Raw genomic sequence first — 17,245 nt, 5'->3', positions numbered from 1 at the left:
TGTTGATTGCTGCCTGTACTGACCCATTTGCCTGTCCCTGACTACGTCTTTGATAAATCCTTCTTGTACTGCGAACCTGGTCTGGTCTCCTCCTTGGTCCTCACTCCAACGGTGCCTTCGGGCCCTTACACTGTTATCCAGAATGCTTGGGTCATGGGGTTTTCTGGATAGCAGATCTTTACATAATTAGGATCTCCATACCTTAAGCCTACTAGAAAATCATGCAATTGTAAAATAAACCAAATAGGCTGGTTTTGCTTCTGATAAGGATTAATTACTGTATATCTCAGTTTGGTACAAAATACTGTTTTATTATAACAAAGAAAAATTAAACCTTTTTAAAAGATCTGGGTTAGTATCCATTCATTTTTTTTTCTTAAATAACCTCCCAGTTGTGAGTATATTTATTAGAGTAAAAAATAATTCACATAAATTCAAAATTTGACCTTTGATAAATCTGCCCACTATAATGAGGGAGAGTCAACAAATTTGATCACTTTCTACTTAAAAATTAAGCCAAAAAAGGCTAACATATCCCACAAAAGCTTATACAAAGTGACTTTGTTAAAAAGGACTCCTGTAAAGTGATTTTAGTCTACACCATATACAACTATAAACTATACCTGCAGTGGGTTTTGATTTTAACAGCTTCCAGTTATGAAAAATCTCTAATGACTATATAAAGGTTTAAAACTTGATCTGTTTGTATGTTATGAATTCCTCCTTGACTGATATTAATTTTAAAAAATGTTAACATATGTATTACAGCTATTTAATGTTTTAATTAGTGAGGTATATGAAGGTAGGCCTTACAATTTTTAATTATTCGTATGATAGCATGAATACTTGTTACCAATACATTTGTTTACTCAAAATTGAGTTTTAAATGTCAAGTTGAACTTTAATCAAACAAAACATAATTCCTTTGGATAACACTAAAAGGTATTTTTTTTTTTATTTCTATTCCATTTAAACACTGAGCCAGACACAATGTGCTGTGCTTGAGCCAGACACAATGTGCTGTGCTTGACCTGGGAAATTGTAAGGCTATGGAGCTACAGTAGATTAAATAGATTAAATAGAAAATTGAACAAACAAGTCAGATATAAAATAAGGTTAACAGATTACATGACAAATCAGGGACACTTTTAGCTCATTTTAAATTGCTTAATCCAGTCACAAATTGGATACAGAACTTCTGGCCATAGACCATTTTCACAACTCATGAAGTTTATGAAATCTTGACTCTTTTGAATGATATCTGAACAAGCCCATCACCACCATCCATATTTATCTCTTGAGAAGTGTTTTATGTGGCAGACAATACAAAGGTTTAAAAATTGTTTTATAAAGAGAAAACTGGGCATTTGCACCTGAAATAATGGTGTTCTGAACTGAAACCTTTCCTACTGATCTTTATGCCTATTGGTGTATATGATAGACTAATTCTACCTATCAATATATTTAAAAGGATCTTCAGGCTTGTACAAGGTATGTTGCTTGTGTTAGTATACTTTAAAACAAAGTATTTATTAATTACTTTATTTTGTAAAGGACTGTTTCACCTTTAAGATACATTTTAGTATGTTATAGAATGGTTAATTCTAATCAACATCATTTTTATTTATTTATCTTTTTTAATTATTTACCTTCTTATTAAGACTCTTTCCTGCTTTCAAATGGGGGTCACTGATCCCATCTAAAAAACAAATGCTCTGTATGAATACAAAAGTGTAGTGATTGTTACTTTTTATTACTTATCTTTCTATTCAGGCCCTCTCATATTCATATTCCAGTCCTTATTTCAAATCACTGCATGGTTGCTAGGGTAATTTGGCAATTACGCAAGTACATCAGCACTTTCATTGTACAGTATAAGACTTTCACCAAGGAGATCATTTTGCACAATATCAACTCTAGCAGGTTGAATTTAAAGGGATGCTGGAAACACACTAAATCAGAAAAGATTATAATCCCATGTATATTCCTATTATGTCATTTAGCCATACCATTTTATAGGCACATTGCTCTCGAATTATCCCTGATAAGAGCTGACAAAATGTTGCACTTTATTAAGAGCAACACTGTTTATTGTAGAACCAGTGATCAGTGATTGGATTTTGTTCCAACTCCTGCAAGTAAAAGCATAATCATACTGTTCTGTATTTTTGGCTGAATAGGGTGAAGAATAGATTACATCAGATCAAGTATATGAAAATATGAAAATTGAATATATTTTTGAGTACAGGTGCTTTTAGGAGCTTTTCATGCATAATATTAGCATTTTCTTTTCATGCTCAGAGCTATGTTTTTCATGCATTTATATGACTGTTTTTCATGTGAACTGTGAATGCTGCACATATTTTGAATCAGAGCTAAACTATCAAACTATTGAATTGTACTAAAATAGGGCACCCCTTGGAAATAAATATATCATATTATGAAGGGGTGTCAAATACTTACCGAGGGGACGACAGGGACGCCTGTCGCCCCCTCGACGGGGACGCCCGTCTCTCTCCTCCGCCGCCGATGCGGCTAGGCCTCAGGCGCCGGCTCCTATGGAGCGCGCCGCGTGCATGCGCAGCAATTAAAGGGCCAGTCACACTGGCGCGATTGCGCAGGCGCTGGCGCTGATTCGCCAGCGTCCAATGGCGCCAAATTCAAATCCTTAAATGGCCAGCAGTCCTTTTGTGCCTTGCCCAACGTAGGTTCTGTTTATTGTTCCTGGGTGTTATTATTCTAAGATACTTGTTGTGACCTTTTGCTATCCCTGACTACTGTTTGACTTCCGCCTGCCCTGATCCTTTGGCTTGTTCCTGACTACTCTTTGGATTCCGTTTTTGTACTTCGACCCTGTTAGTTGCTGACCTGGCCTGTGACCTCGACCATTCTACTGTTTACCGATTTTGTACCGCATTTCCGATTGGTTTCGACTCGGCCCGTTCCTGGACTTTGTTAAACTTACGTTTAGTTCCCTTGCTCGCCCAGAGTTCTTCCTTCAGTCTCCTCACTATTAAGTCCTGGCGGCATCCGAGTAGCGGAGGGCTCCACCCGACGTGAAAGGCGGCGGTTATAGGCCGAAGCGTGAGCCGAGCCCGGGACATTGGGGTTTACTCTGGGTTGTGGGATACCGAACGTTACAAGGGGACTTTTCTCAGTCCTACATGCAGTTGCTAAGGTATCTGGGTTGATAGAGAGACACTTAAGTTAAATGTGCATAGAGTTGTTCAGGGTATTAAAACAGTAAAAGTCTGCTCCAGAGTTTGCCCTGGGCTGCTTTGGCACTGGAGACATCAACTTTTTATTGAAATTTAGGAGAGATTTTCAACTATGCCCTAACCCCACCCAGTTCCACCTCGATCCACACACACTGTTACAGCTCAACCATGCCCCCTTGGTTTGTCTAAACCTGGAATATATGGCAGCTCTGCCCTAATTAGATTCATGAAAGTGAGGCAGGCTGTTTTTTACATTTTTCCCCAATGACACACTGGATGAATACATGGCATCTAGCAAATTAAATCTCAAAAGTGGTTTATTTTCCAATTTTGTTAATACATTCATTTCTGTAGACTATGAATGTTCTCTAAAACTGCAGCAATAGTATCAAAAAGGTTATATGAGTACTGTCCTCAACTATTTTGGCATAGAAAAAATTATTAAGGAACGTTCCACGGCTACAGTATGAGGTCTCATGCTCCCACATGGCCAGATAAAATGTCTTCTGTAACTCTTTAAGAAGCATCTGATTTGGTGGTGTATGAGCAAAGTGAAAAAATATTTGAGAAAGTCTATCAAAACGTTTTAAAGAATTTCTAAAAACCTCTGCATTCTGATTTGCAGGCCATTCTTTTTTAGCCAAGACCTACACTGCATTTGGTAGCATGCCACACCTTTATATCACCATGTTAATTTAGTGTTAGATTCAAAATAAATATGCACCCAGACCTGAGTTCAATGTCTGATTGTAGGTCTTAGTTTTCCAAATCCTGAGTTCACTCTGAATTGCTATAAATCCTTATCATATGTTTAGTGAATCCAAGCTTTGTTTGTGACTATTCCAATCACTGTCTATCCTGACTTGTACCTGAATCTAACTATAAGGTTGATTAACTCTTTGAATTCCTTACTGTTGAACTTGTTGCTTAGTGTCAAGTTTCCTTCTAACACTTGTGGACCTGGCACGTGGATCCATATAGAGCTAATATTTAATTTAATTAAAACCAAGAAGGTCTTCTTAAAGTTAAATTTCTTCAGTTTAGGTTAGGCTAAACCCTCCCTTGAAATAGGGAGTTTAGAGCTCCTCCCTTGCTTCTTTTTTTTTTATTAATTATACATTTGGTTAAGAGAGTGGTTCATTCCTAACCAAAATAACCAGAACAGGTATGGTTTATTGTTCCTATTTCTGTTTATTCTGTAATCATGAATTACTGTGCAAATACGTTTTAATGTTTTGATTGAATAAAAAGACTACTTTAAAAAATACCATTACACTCTAATCAAACAACAGAAGTAAGAAAGCACATTAAACATTAGTACAGAATATGTTGTGAGCTCATTGCTTGAAAGTGTCTGAACAGCTCTTTGGTTAATTATTAGTAGTTGGATTAATTATTAGCAGTTTGTAAGAAGACAGCTTCAGATTATGGGTTTTCTGCCTAAGGGACCTGTTCATAATTTATACTATCATTCCAAAATTCTGCTAGAAAACATTTAAACATTTGAAAAACCCAATACAATTGTTTTGCCATCAATATTGTTATATTCTTAGTCTTTAGAATTGTGGACAAACAGGAACATAAAACCACAGGTGCTGTGCTGCAAGGTTTTTTATTTTTCACAACATGTTTCGAGCTGAAGTGGCTCTTTTTCAAGTTAATGCAGTGACCTCGTTGAGTTGATATTTTTAGTAACCTATCACGCCAAGGGGGTGGAGTTTATATGGATATAAAAACCTGTTTGTAATGTGCACTGATTAACACTTGAAAAAGAGCCACTTCAGCTCGAAACATGTTGTGAAAAATAAAAAACCTTGCAGCACAGCACCTGCGGTTTTATGTTCCTGTTTGTCCACAATTCTAAAGACTTGGCATTTGCATTGCTTCTATTTTGGGACAGAAGCTGTGGCGCTTGGTTTCCTAAGGCCAATTACAAAGTCTAACAGAGGTAAACTAATCAGTCACAAATTAACTACTATTTTTCTTTAAATGATAAACTACGGTACGGCGCATAGCTTTTATGGTATCTTTCAGAATACCATGATTCCAGACTTAGCTCACATACATGTAAAGGAAAAGTCTGAATTTTTTTTTTTACTTATAACATATTTAAAGAATTGAAGAGTGTTCCTTAAAATTTTATTTCATGAAAAAATATAAAAAATATATATATAAGAAAGAATGTATCTCTATATAGAAATGTCCTTTAGACCATTTATATGAATAGAGAAGAGAATTGTTCTTGGAAAATGTATATAAAATAAGAATTTAATTTCATACTTAAGCAACTGATTAGAACTGGTATGGATTTTTGCCAAGGTTTGTTAAGAAGGACGATACTAGCAATTGTATGCTTGAAAATTGGAAGTCATCCCTTACTGATAAGAACTATTCCCCATACTTTTTGGTATGTGAATGCCATTGGTCATGCTTATAACTTAACTTATAACAGTATTTCTTCAAACTTGGATCCACCTCTGTTCAGTTTATAAACCCTGGTATACAGTATGCTTTTCTGCTAATCATGTGTATAACTGAGCATAGCTCAGTGCCCCATACTACAATAAGGTGACTGGTGAATTATACAGTGGAATCATTTAATCATGTTATCCTAGCGTTACCTGCATTTTATTGTTATCTTCACAAAATCAGACATTCTGACATACATCATATTCTCTTTCTTTACCTTCTAGTGCATTCTAAATCTCAGATATCTAGGTAGATATGTAGTAGAGGTATTTAAATCTAATCAAAACAATTGAAGTAAACTGGACAGATGAAGCCAAAACATTCTGGCTTAAATTAGGAGTGTTACATTTGGAGAAAAAACACTTATACCATCTGTGAAACATGGCAGTGGGAGTGTACTGTTTTGGGCCTGTTTTGCTGCATCTGGGCCTGTACTGCTTGCCTTCACTTATGGAACATTGAATTCTGAACTATACCAGAGAATTCTGAAGGAAACAACAATCCTAAATATACATTTCGTTCTACCAAAGAATGGTTAAAGAAGAATAAAGTGAATGATATGGAATGGCCAAGTCAAAGTTCTGACCTTAATTCAATTGAAATGTTGTGGAAAGTCCTAAAGCAATCGATTCGTGTGAAGAAACCCACCAACATCCAAGAGCTGAAGCTGTTCTGTATGAAGGAATGGTCTAAAATTCCTCCAAGTCGATGTGCAGGACTGATCAACAGTTAATGCAAATGTTTAGTTGTGGTTATAAGGGGTCACACCAATTACGGAGAGCATGATTTACTTACTTTTGCCACACACAGATATGTTATTGCAGTTCAGTATTTAATAATATGCCCCAGAATGTTTCTGTGCCAAGCATAGCCCTATCTCAAACCCCCACACATTGCATAGCTCAAAATTACAAATTTCAGGCAGAACATTTTTTATTTTCATATAGTTCCCATTTACTTTTCAAACTGTTATGCTTGAATATTATTATAAATCCTGAAATTCTAATCACTAGTATTTATAGATGACATGCATATGAGCTTTAGCCTGAGGGAGCAAAATCAATAAATGCACTGCAGATATTATATTTGTAGAATCCATTGGGGGAATCACCATGAGGCATCACAAGTACATTCATGGCCAAAATGCTTACTGAATTTATGGTGTAGAATACAAATGGAATAAACTGCCAGTAAGAGCAGTAACCATAAATAAGTGAAATCATAAACCTATTACTATGGTAAGAAGAGATAAAATGTTAGGCATAAAAAACCACCGTAGGAATGTTCAGTCTAAACTAGTTGTCCTGTGATAGATGATTTGCATGCTGTCCTCATAGTATTAATGTCATTATTATTATTTTTCTTAATTTATATAAACTCCTGTTTATGCAGAATTCACTGACATAATTACCTTCCCCAGAGAGGCTTAAAATTAATGTTCTAGGCTTGCCATCTTTGCCAGCAAATAATACCAGCCAGTTCTGTGGGTGTATAGGATTACGATATAAGGGGACCTGGCAACGACATGACGGAGCAGGGCAAAGATGTAATGGGAATGGGACAGTAACATTGCTGGGTGGAGCTAACACATGGCAAGCCAGGTGCTGGGCAGATTTAAGGTGGATCAGGGTTGCTTATTTACCAGCCAAGTGGCAATCCTATGTCTATCACACTCACACATTTTTCCAGACCCGCTAGAGGAAAGAAGTACCTGGAGGAAATGGTAACAGTTATTCCCTGTGTTTTACCTGTATGGAAGAATGTCAGAATAATCAAACTGTTGAATTTTCTTATATATCTTTGAAGTTCATTTTATTTTTTTAACCTCTTTTAAAAAATGTTTTGTTATAGATCAATTCAGCCTGATGTCACAGAATATGGCAACAGACAAACAGCCTCCTATACAGAACAGCACAGCACTATGACTGGATACACACATTTTTGTTAATATGGTTGATGGAACATTCATGGATTGAATCATCTGTCATGATGTCTACCATAAAAAATTGGACAACCAATATGTCTTACATAGAAAATGATATGTCACTACCACCTGAAGCAGTGCTTTCTAGGACTGGACACACAGTCGTGGCAATATTCCTTGGATTTATACTTGTATTTGGTTTTCTCAATAACTTTGTGGTGCTTATACTCTTCTGCAAGTTCAAAACCCTGAGAACGCCAGTTAATATGATGCTTTTGAATATCAGTGCTAGTGACATGCTGGTCTGTGTGTCTGGTACAACTCTCAGTTTTACATCCAGTATTAAAGGCAGATGGATTGGTGGAGAATATGGCTGCCAGTGGTATGGCTTTGTTAACTCCTGCTTTGGTAAGATGTTTACATTTAGTTAACTTGCATGTAAGATTATTTTTAACTGCAAAATTTTTATTCTTTATCCTTGTATATTTCACAATAAACCTTTGGGTAAATGTGTATGCTAAGCCTGCAAAATTGCTGTCCTTGGTGTTCATTCAGTAAGCTCTTGCTGCACTCTGGACTTCTTCTGGATTCAAACTCTAAAAGATGTGCAAGTTACGAGGGCAGGAGGAGTATGCATAGAAGCCTCCCCAGCATGCCCCTCGTGAATACAGCACTGCTGAATGCAGAAAATGCAGATCTTTGCACTTCTTTTTGGAGCCAGAACCAAATATCTGCATCTGTTGGTTCTAATGGCAGGGCAATGCTGAAAGTAAAAAATATATGGTGGTTTGAACCATTTGAAAAAAAAACCCAAAGTATTACTATTATAAATTATTCATGTTTAAAAAAAAATAGCCTAAACTATAACATACAAGGGTTGGTACAATTTATCTTTCCCCTTCTGTAAATGCTTCCATAACCCTGGTAAATGTGTGGTCAGTGAATTTGTTGGTAACTGTTAATATCCCTATAATTTACTGTAAATATTACCAATGTCTTACCAATGACATTATAATGCTGTACATGTAAATGTTAGGAGGTTGACTCATATTTGAGTTTCTCTTCATTCAAAAGATGAACTTATAAATCTTGCCTTTTGTATTGCTTATTTGTGTCCGTAGGCAAAATTCGGCTATGTCAGTGACAAGTAGACATTTTTATTCCCATAACTCTGTGATTGAGATACAGTGCACCAATGATCAAAACTCTGCACAACTGCCAGCTGCTTTTCATTATAATAGTCTGTGGGAAGCATGTTGCCTGTGGCACATGAGGGATGATTATCAAGGTTCTCACTTTGTTGCCTTAATCATTCTATTGTGCTGTAAACTGCATCCTAACACAGATAATAAGGGGAAGCTCTTCCCAGGAGTTCAGAGAGTTTTACTCGCCTAATTGCATGTTGCGTCAGATATGTTACATGTGTCATATGGCTTACCTTAGATAATTAAACCTAAGGTGATCTAATTATAATTATTACAAATAATAATTTGTGCAATATTCACATACCATATTTTAATAGCTACTTATATTACTCATATTTCCTGGATTTTCAGTAGAAGATGAGATGAATTATTTATTTTTATGTTATTTTTAGCATACGTAAAATATTAGCCATTATCCATGGTGTCACTGATTCACAACCTACTGTAAATAAGTGAAGTTTGCCAGTGTGGACTGTTGATACAGAGTGCGGCAAAATTCTACTGGTCTTTACTCCAAAAATATTGGGGGAGGGAGTTAGAGATTTCTCTGCCTCAATCAGATATAATAAACATCAGTTTCCCCATATTTGCAATTGCAGTTTCATATGACAAATGTACAGTATATAAAGGAGACAATAATTCAAAAATGTATAATTCCCGGTCTTAAAAAATCAGTTGTTTTGTTTAAAGATAGGATTAAATGGTAGGATTATATTTTCTAAAATATTAGGAACACCACACATTTTTCTTTTCTGTTGTGTAATCTAGTTATATGTACCACTTTAGCAATCAGATTATCAAGTAGGACAGCATATCTTTTTTGTGCACAAACTACTCTATGGGGCTGATTCATAAAGGGTCGAATATCGAGGGTTAATTAACCCTCGAAATTCGACTAGGAATTGAAATCCTTCGACTTCGAATATCGAAGTCGAAGGATTTAGCGCAAATACTGCGATCGTACGATCGAAGGATTATTCCTTCGATCGAACGATCAAATCCTTCGAATCGAACGATTCGAAGGATTTTAATCCAACGATCGAAGGAATATCCTTCGATCAAAAAAACTTAGGAAAGCCTATGGGGACCTTCCCCATAGGCTAACATTGACTTCGGTAGCTTTTAGCTGCCGAACTAGGGGGTCGAAGTTTTTCTTAAAGAGACAGTACTTCGACTATCGAATGGTCGAATAGTCAAACTTTTTTAGTTCGAATCCTTCGATTCGAATTCGTAGTCGTAGTCGAAGGTCGAAGTAGCCCATTCGATGGTCGAAGTAGCCCAAAAAATACTTCGAAATTCGAAGTTTTTTTACTTCGAATCCTTCACTCGAATTTAGTGAATCGGCCCCTTTGTGTTTGAAATTAATAAATGGATGAATTTCAAATAATCATTGTTTTTAGATGAATCAGTTAGAGGTACTTGCGCAAAACCACTGTCAAAAACCAACCCAAACTACAGTATTTTGCTTCTACAAGTTTTTGTTCAATACTTTTTTTGTGGAATAGATACTTTTCAACAAAGGATTTGTTTAATTCCATTGAGCAGGGGGATTAGCTAATATTGTATTGTTTTTAATCATGTACCCTTAGGGGGTTATTTACTAAACTCTGAATGCAAAAATCCTGAAAAATAAGTGATTTTTTTAATATAAAATCGGACTTTTAAAAAATCACAAATTTTTCAGAATTTATTATACCCCGAGGATGCAAAAGTCAGAAGCAGAAAATCCGGCATCTCAGACCTGTCAAGGTTGCATATAAGTCAATGGGAGAAGTCCTAATGATTTTCTGGTGAAGCAAAAAAAAAAAAAAGCATAATAAATCTGAGTTTTCGGATTAAAAATCCGAAAAAATCATGAAAATCAGATTTTTTTTCCTGCAAAGCAAATTTTCAGGAAAATCTAATAATAAATACGCCGAAAAAACCTGTGCGGATTAGATTGGAGTTTGTGGCTGGAAATGTTGAGATAAAATCTGACTTTCATAAATAACCCCCTAAGTCTTGTCTCTAATGTAATCAAAACTTTTTTGTGGAGAATAAGGGCAAGCATTTATTTCATATTATTATTTATTGTATTTTAAATGTTGTGGCCTGTTATGTATTATATCATGTATTTTCAACCAATGAAAGTAAAGGGACTTGATTCTCATACAAGTGTCTTTTTTCATTGTGTGTACCACTGGCTCATCTGTAATAACTTATACTGTATTTCAATTTATGGATCTCAGTATTAACCTAATACTTTTAATTTTTATATCTAAAATAACCCATCAGTCTTTCATTGTTACAATGCATTCCAATATACAAAAAGACATTAGCAGACTCTTACTCTACAGTGATTACCAAAGCTTCTTAACCTTGGCTGACTTTGAGAAAATAACATCTTTCATTGAAATGCTTAAAGCAACGTCATTGGAAAAAATATTCTGTAAAATGTTTTTCCTTGAAATTGTCATAAGAGATTTTAGAAGCATGGAAACCTAACCCTTTCAAGATGCTAAGAGTAATTGGTTTCTTGTTGTCTTCTGGCACAGGATAACAACAATTGTTTTTAATACACTGCCTGACTAGAAATGACATGGATATATCCTTTTCTTCCAACACTTTATTATAGAGGCTAGTTTACCTCTCAACCCTGCTGCATTTGTTTGTGTAAATTAACAATTACAGTTTATTAACAGTTGTTACATTAGTTGATCCTTCCTTTTGAGTGCAGTGTCCTTTCCAATAGATGCAAAATTTCCTAAAGGGAAATATGAAGTTGATGAACAAATGGATTTTCTTGGTAAGTAAAACAAGAGTATTCCCTTGTCTTTGTTATGGCTAGTAGTATAGGGAAACCCGTAACTGCCAGGACCTTCCCCTTAGCTGAAGCAAAAGAGCCCTACTAACTCCGGTGTTCACCGACACCCTTTTGGGGCCCCAGACTTTCTGCTGCGGAGCAGGCAGGGGTCCTACCCACAGCCAAGGTGGTCGGAAGCACTGTACCAAAGGGTCAGGCAAAGTCGTGACGTCAGCACGTTTGGTGACGTCACGACACAATCTAGGTGCAACATGAGCTATTGCGCATGTGTGCATCCAAACGTGTTGATGCGCGCCTTGTTCTGGATATGCCTCCAAAGGAAGCCCGGGATCTCTTGGGGCTTCATACAGTACCCCCCTCTCAGGAGCACCCACTGGAGGCTCCCAGGGTTTCCCAGGAAACCTCTTGTGAAACAATCTCACCAATCAAGGAGCAATCTTCAGGACCAAAACCCCTCTGGTGTATGATTTATTAAATGCTACCTCTATATCTGCGGGAATCAACAATCTCCTGGACCTCAAACTCCTGGTGCCCATGAACCAGGACCAGGGAAGGGGACTGACCGCCAGAAGAAAAGGCATTGCTGACCACTGGTTTGAGGAGAGAGACATGGAAGGAATTGAAAATCTACATGCTAGGAGGAAGCTCGAGCTTGACACAAACTGGGTTAATAACCTCCTTGATTTTAAAAGGGCCTATGAATCGAGGACCCAACTTAGGGGATGGTACACGAAGCTTGTCATTTCTTGTGGAGACAAACAGTGTCTCCAGGAACAAAAGGAACATGGAACATGCAGTGACAAACTGAGAGATGTCCTTCTTGAGGGATGGCCACCAAATGTATCTAGAAATAAGATACAGGGATTTCTTGATGCCAGGATGGCCTGCAATTTAGGAAGAATGCCCCCATAAAAGAACCTGAGGAATGGCTTCCTGAGGAACAGAAGTCTTACCGGGAGGGCATGCCGGAAGCACTTTGGAAATTGGCTGGACCAAGGTCACTGGAGCCACCACTTGTTCAAAAGGGATAATAGGGCAGGGAGGGACTGTGGGAACTTCCCCGGAAACACTGACCTGGATAAAGCATCAGCGTTGACATTGTTAGACCCGGGTCTATAGGAAATAATAAAAAGTCCATCTAGCTTGTCGTGGAGATAACTTTTTAGCAGAGGAGATATACTCCAAGTTGTTATGATCGATAAGAATGGTGATTGGATCAGTGGTCCCCTCAAGTAGATGACACCATTCCTCCAAAGTCATCTTTATGGCCAATAATTCTCAATTGCCAATGTCATAGGGGTATATTTATCAAAGAGTGAAGTTAATGACGTTCCGCCACTAGAGTGAAATTCTGCCACTCTCCATTCATTTCTATGGGATTTTTATAGGCGTATTTATCAAAGGGTGAACTTTCACTTTCACCCATTGATAAATACGCCTTTCAAAATCCCATAGAAATGAATTGAGAGCTGCGGAATTTCACTCTAGTGGCGTAACTTCACTCTTTGATAAATTTACCCCATAGTTTCTTTCCATAGGGGAACATTTCAGAGAAAAGAAAGCACAGGGATGGAGTGGACCTTGAAAATTGATACGTTGAGATAAAATGGCACCCACTCCAGAATCAGCGGTGTCCACTTCGAGGGTAAATGGTCAAGCAGTCTCAGGGTGAATCAACACCGGAGCTGAGGCAAAAGCCACCTTCAAAGACTCAAAAGCCTTTTGAGCCTCAGGGGTCCAAGAAAAACTAGCATCCTTATGAGTGAGTGAAGTGATAGGAGCTACAATTTGAGAGAAACCTTTAATAAACCTCCAATAAACATTTGCAAACCCAAGGAAACGTGTAAGGCTTTTAACCCAACAGGTGGAGCCCATTCCGTGACTGCAGAGTCTTCGGCAAGATCCATCTCAAAGCCAGAAGATTAAATTATATACGCTAAGAAGGGGATTCTGGATTTATGAAATTCACACTTCTTCAACTTTGGATAAAGATTATTTACTCTGAGGTGTTGCAGGACCATTTTAACTTGAATAATATATTCAAAAAGAGAGGACGAAAATACCAAAATATCATCAAGGTATACCACCACAGAAGATTGTAACATTTCACGAAAAATGTCATTTATGAAGTCTTAAAAAAAAAACTGTGGGGGCATTGCATAAGCCAACGGTCATAACAAGGTATTCATAGTGGCCATCCTGGGTGATAAAGGAAGTGTTCAACTCGTCACCCTGGCGAATGCGAATCAGGTCCAGTTTGGAAAAAATCTTGGCACCTCTCAATCTGTCAAATAATTCTGGGATTAAAGGAAAAGGATAGCAGTTGTTAATAGTGATTTTATTTAACTCCCAGTAGGTAATGCAGGGCCTACGTCTGCCATCTTTCTTCTGAACAAAAAAAAAACAGTTCTTCAGCTAAGGCACAATAAGTTGAAGGAACTTCCGTAGTAGGCACAGTGGGAAAAACAACCCTTTGGACATGGGATTTCTGTGACATCCAGAGGTAGTCTTTGAGTTTAGTTCTAAAGACATTTTAGGAGGATTCTCTCCCCTCCGAAGTAGCAAGACAGAAGGGTTTGATGCGGGAAACAGTAGTAGTAGTGTGGGGGAGCAACCAAGTGGTTGCTCTGAGAGGAGCATATAGAGAGACAAGAGATGAGATGTACTGTTAGGTGCAGAGGAGTGAAGGAATTTGAAGGTTATGAAGAGGAGTTTGTAAGTTATTCTTTGTTTTATAGGAAGCCATGATAAGGACCAAGGTCACAATCTCCCCGAACTACCTTCCCCCTGCCTTCCTCGTGAGGCAACTTCAGGCGACTTCAGAAATCGAAGCACCGCGAGTGCATTGGCGCAGGCGACTTTTCATTTTAGCAGGCGGAAGGCAAGGGGAAGGCAGTTTGGGGAGATTGTCGCCCCAAAGAAGAGGCAATTAGTTGCCAGGCAACTAATTCTCCCCGAATCTGCCCGTGTGCTAATGCCCTTAACTGTTGGCCAGATAAATACAGTCATCTATTTTATCTTATCTTTAACAGAGTCAAACAGAATGTTCAGACTACTCAGATTATAAAATGATTTATCACTACATTGCTTGGGAGATAAAATGTTCTCTTGGGTGAGCATCTCTTCAAGCCTTTACATTTTGGTATCTTAACATATGTGGGCATACCTGGCATACAGGGAAGGGAAGAATATCAAAAGTGTTTTTGGGGTGTGTTAGGGGGCTTGATACTGTTACTTTGGTATAGTTATGGGATCTTTTATCTGGAAACCTGATATTTAGAAAGCTCTGAATTACAGAAAGGCCATCTTATTTACAGTCTATTTTATGCAAATAAATAGATTTTTTTTTTAAATGATTGCCTTTTTCTCTGTAGTAATAACAAAACAGTACATTGCACTTTATCCTAATTAGGCTGCATGAGTTTGTTGTTTAAATGTTTTTAGTAGACAAGTTATGGCGATCCATATTATGGAAATGCTACTTATCAAGAAAATCATAGAATTTCATAAAACAGATGCTATACCTGTACTGGAATCTGCATAATGTGGGACTGCTGGGGGATGGCACCATTCAAATACTGTAGTGTGAATGCTGATGACGCCAGTGTTCCAGTGATATAAGCACAATTTTGGTGCCCAGATATTCAGTAGAAGTAAAAGGTAAATATTCAGTTTTCAGGTATTTTATGCAGGTTGTGTGTGTGATAAAGAAAATATCTAAAAGATAATGTGTGGTGCAGCTGCTAAATACTATTGATTTCTAGACTGTAAAAATGTTAGAAGACCCGAGGTCATTAACAAATGCACCTGCAAGTGTGCAGGCAGGTGTCCCGTGAATAACTAGTAGACCGCCATTTATTGAAAACCAAGGAAATTCTTTTATTTTTCTTCCATTCGTTTATTCTTCTTCCACACCATACATCAATCCAAATGACACCAACAGGCAATTCTTCAAACATTCAGCATTTGGCCACCTCTCTTCCAGGACACTAGCCTCTTTGTTACTTTTCAGGTATTATCAGGTATTATTCAGGTATTATCTTCTAATACCAATGGGCTGCATCTGTTCCACCGCCCTCGATGGGATCTCACTATCCCCATCTGCCCTCAGCAACCTGACGCTCCTCGTTGGTGCTCCCTTGCTATTCCAGACAGGACTTTCACGATGGCCACAGTCCCATAGCCCTCTCTTCTATCCTGTTTCCTTTCACTTCATCCCTGACTGGTAGAGGATCTACCAGAAGGCTAGTTCCACTTACTCCTGGTTGGGACTCTTAACTGCCCTTACTATCTTGACCTAACTGCCCTAACTGCCTTGTACACCTAGTGTACATTATAACAGAACTTTCCTAACTCTGGCTAAGCCTACTACTTACTTCAGAGCTGAGCTCTTCATTCCTCCAGCAGATGTTCTTCACTGGACCACAGCCACCTACGAACTGCCACCCCCATGTTTCTTGCCCCTTTGTATACTAAATTTCCTCCCGTTAGCTCCCTCTGGTGGCCGGGGTAGAAATTACATCATTACATAACTAATAAGAACCCACTGCCCTCTTGTGGGCAAACCCTGTAAATACACATTTAAAACATTACAATTTTCAACATTCAAAACCCATATATACATATAACAGGCATTTTCACATTTACACTGTCAGACACTGCACTTTTCACATGACATAATTTTTATCCACCTCAAAAGTGGGGCAAGGGCTCTGAAATGGACACAATGGTGAGTGCATATTGATGCAATTAATGAAGAATTTATTGCCAATGCGTCATACTGCCTATTGCAACTAGTGCTACACTACTACCTTAGAACTCCGAAGCTAAAGCCACCCTGGACCTGGCGGTAGATCCAGGGTTCACAATATCAGTTGCACCAGGCTTGTGCCCAGTGAATCTTGAATCTCTCGATGCAACCCGATTTGTGTCAAAACACAAACACAATTGCTTTGATGCATCCACACAATTGTGAAGGACACTACATGGAGTGCATCCACAATTACACTGGAATTATGGGAAACATGCATGTAACACTTTCTTGGGCTATCCTGCCAATGAGGAGTTAAGGATGTCCAGCTAGTGGAGTGAGCATGGGTTACATGTGATCTACACACAGGGCAGGGCCTTCGCCAAATGGAAGCTTCCCCTTTAAAAAGTAGTAGAACTACCCAATACAGGCTATTAAGTGCAAAAGTAGATAGATTGGATGCTAGGTGGTTCTTTGATGGTAAAATAAGTGAACAGGTTTATTATGCAAAGCAAATGTGCCCAGGTTTACTCACAAGTACTTGTAGGATACAGCAGATGGAATCACAGTGGACAGAGTGGCAAACACAGTCAGACAGATGTAAATTCTTAAGATATCAGCAGATAGGTGTACATCAATTTTTACAAGTCAGATGTTGCCAGTGTGGGGATCGGGATCAATCAGGTAGGGTACAGGCAGTCCTCTGCTAACCTTGATGCCCTATCAATGAGTTTCCTGCACTAAAGGCAACAAAAAGGGAAACCTTGTAGGAAGCTACTTCCTTCTACCAATCCTCGGTGGAGCGACAACTGCCCTTACTGCTAAAACTTCTCTGCCTCACTCTCCTAGAGAGTCTATTACAAGCTACTGACTGAG

General features: G+C 38.0%; 1 protein-coding gene across 1 annotated transcript in view; it reads left to right on the top strand.

The window, feature by feature from the left end:
- Window positions 1–17,245, top strand: part of tmtops2.S (tmtops2 S homeolog) — a 77,674-nt gene that overhangs the window by 8,419 nt on the left and 52,010 nt on the right. Inside the window, exon 2 of the mRNA XM_018249753.2 lies at window positions 7,539–8,019. Within this exon, the coding sequence (XP_018105242.1) occupies window positions 7,644–8,019 (376 nt within the window). The 5' untranslated portion in view covers window positions 7,539–7,643. The remainder of the gene's footprint in view (window positions 1–7,538; window positions 8,020–17,245) is intronic.

This window comes from Xenopus laevis, chromosome 2S (genome assembly GCF_017654675.1).
Source record: "Xenopus laevis strain J_2021 chromosome 2S, Xenopus_laevis_v10.1, whole genome shotgun sequence".
NCBI classification, from domain to species: Eukaryota; Metazoa; Chordata; class Amphibia; order Anura; family Pipidae; genus Xenopus; species Xenopus laevis.
Note: the sequence above shows the minus strand (reverse complement) of the source record. Positions and strands in the feature narration are given on the sequence as shown.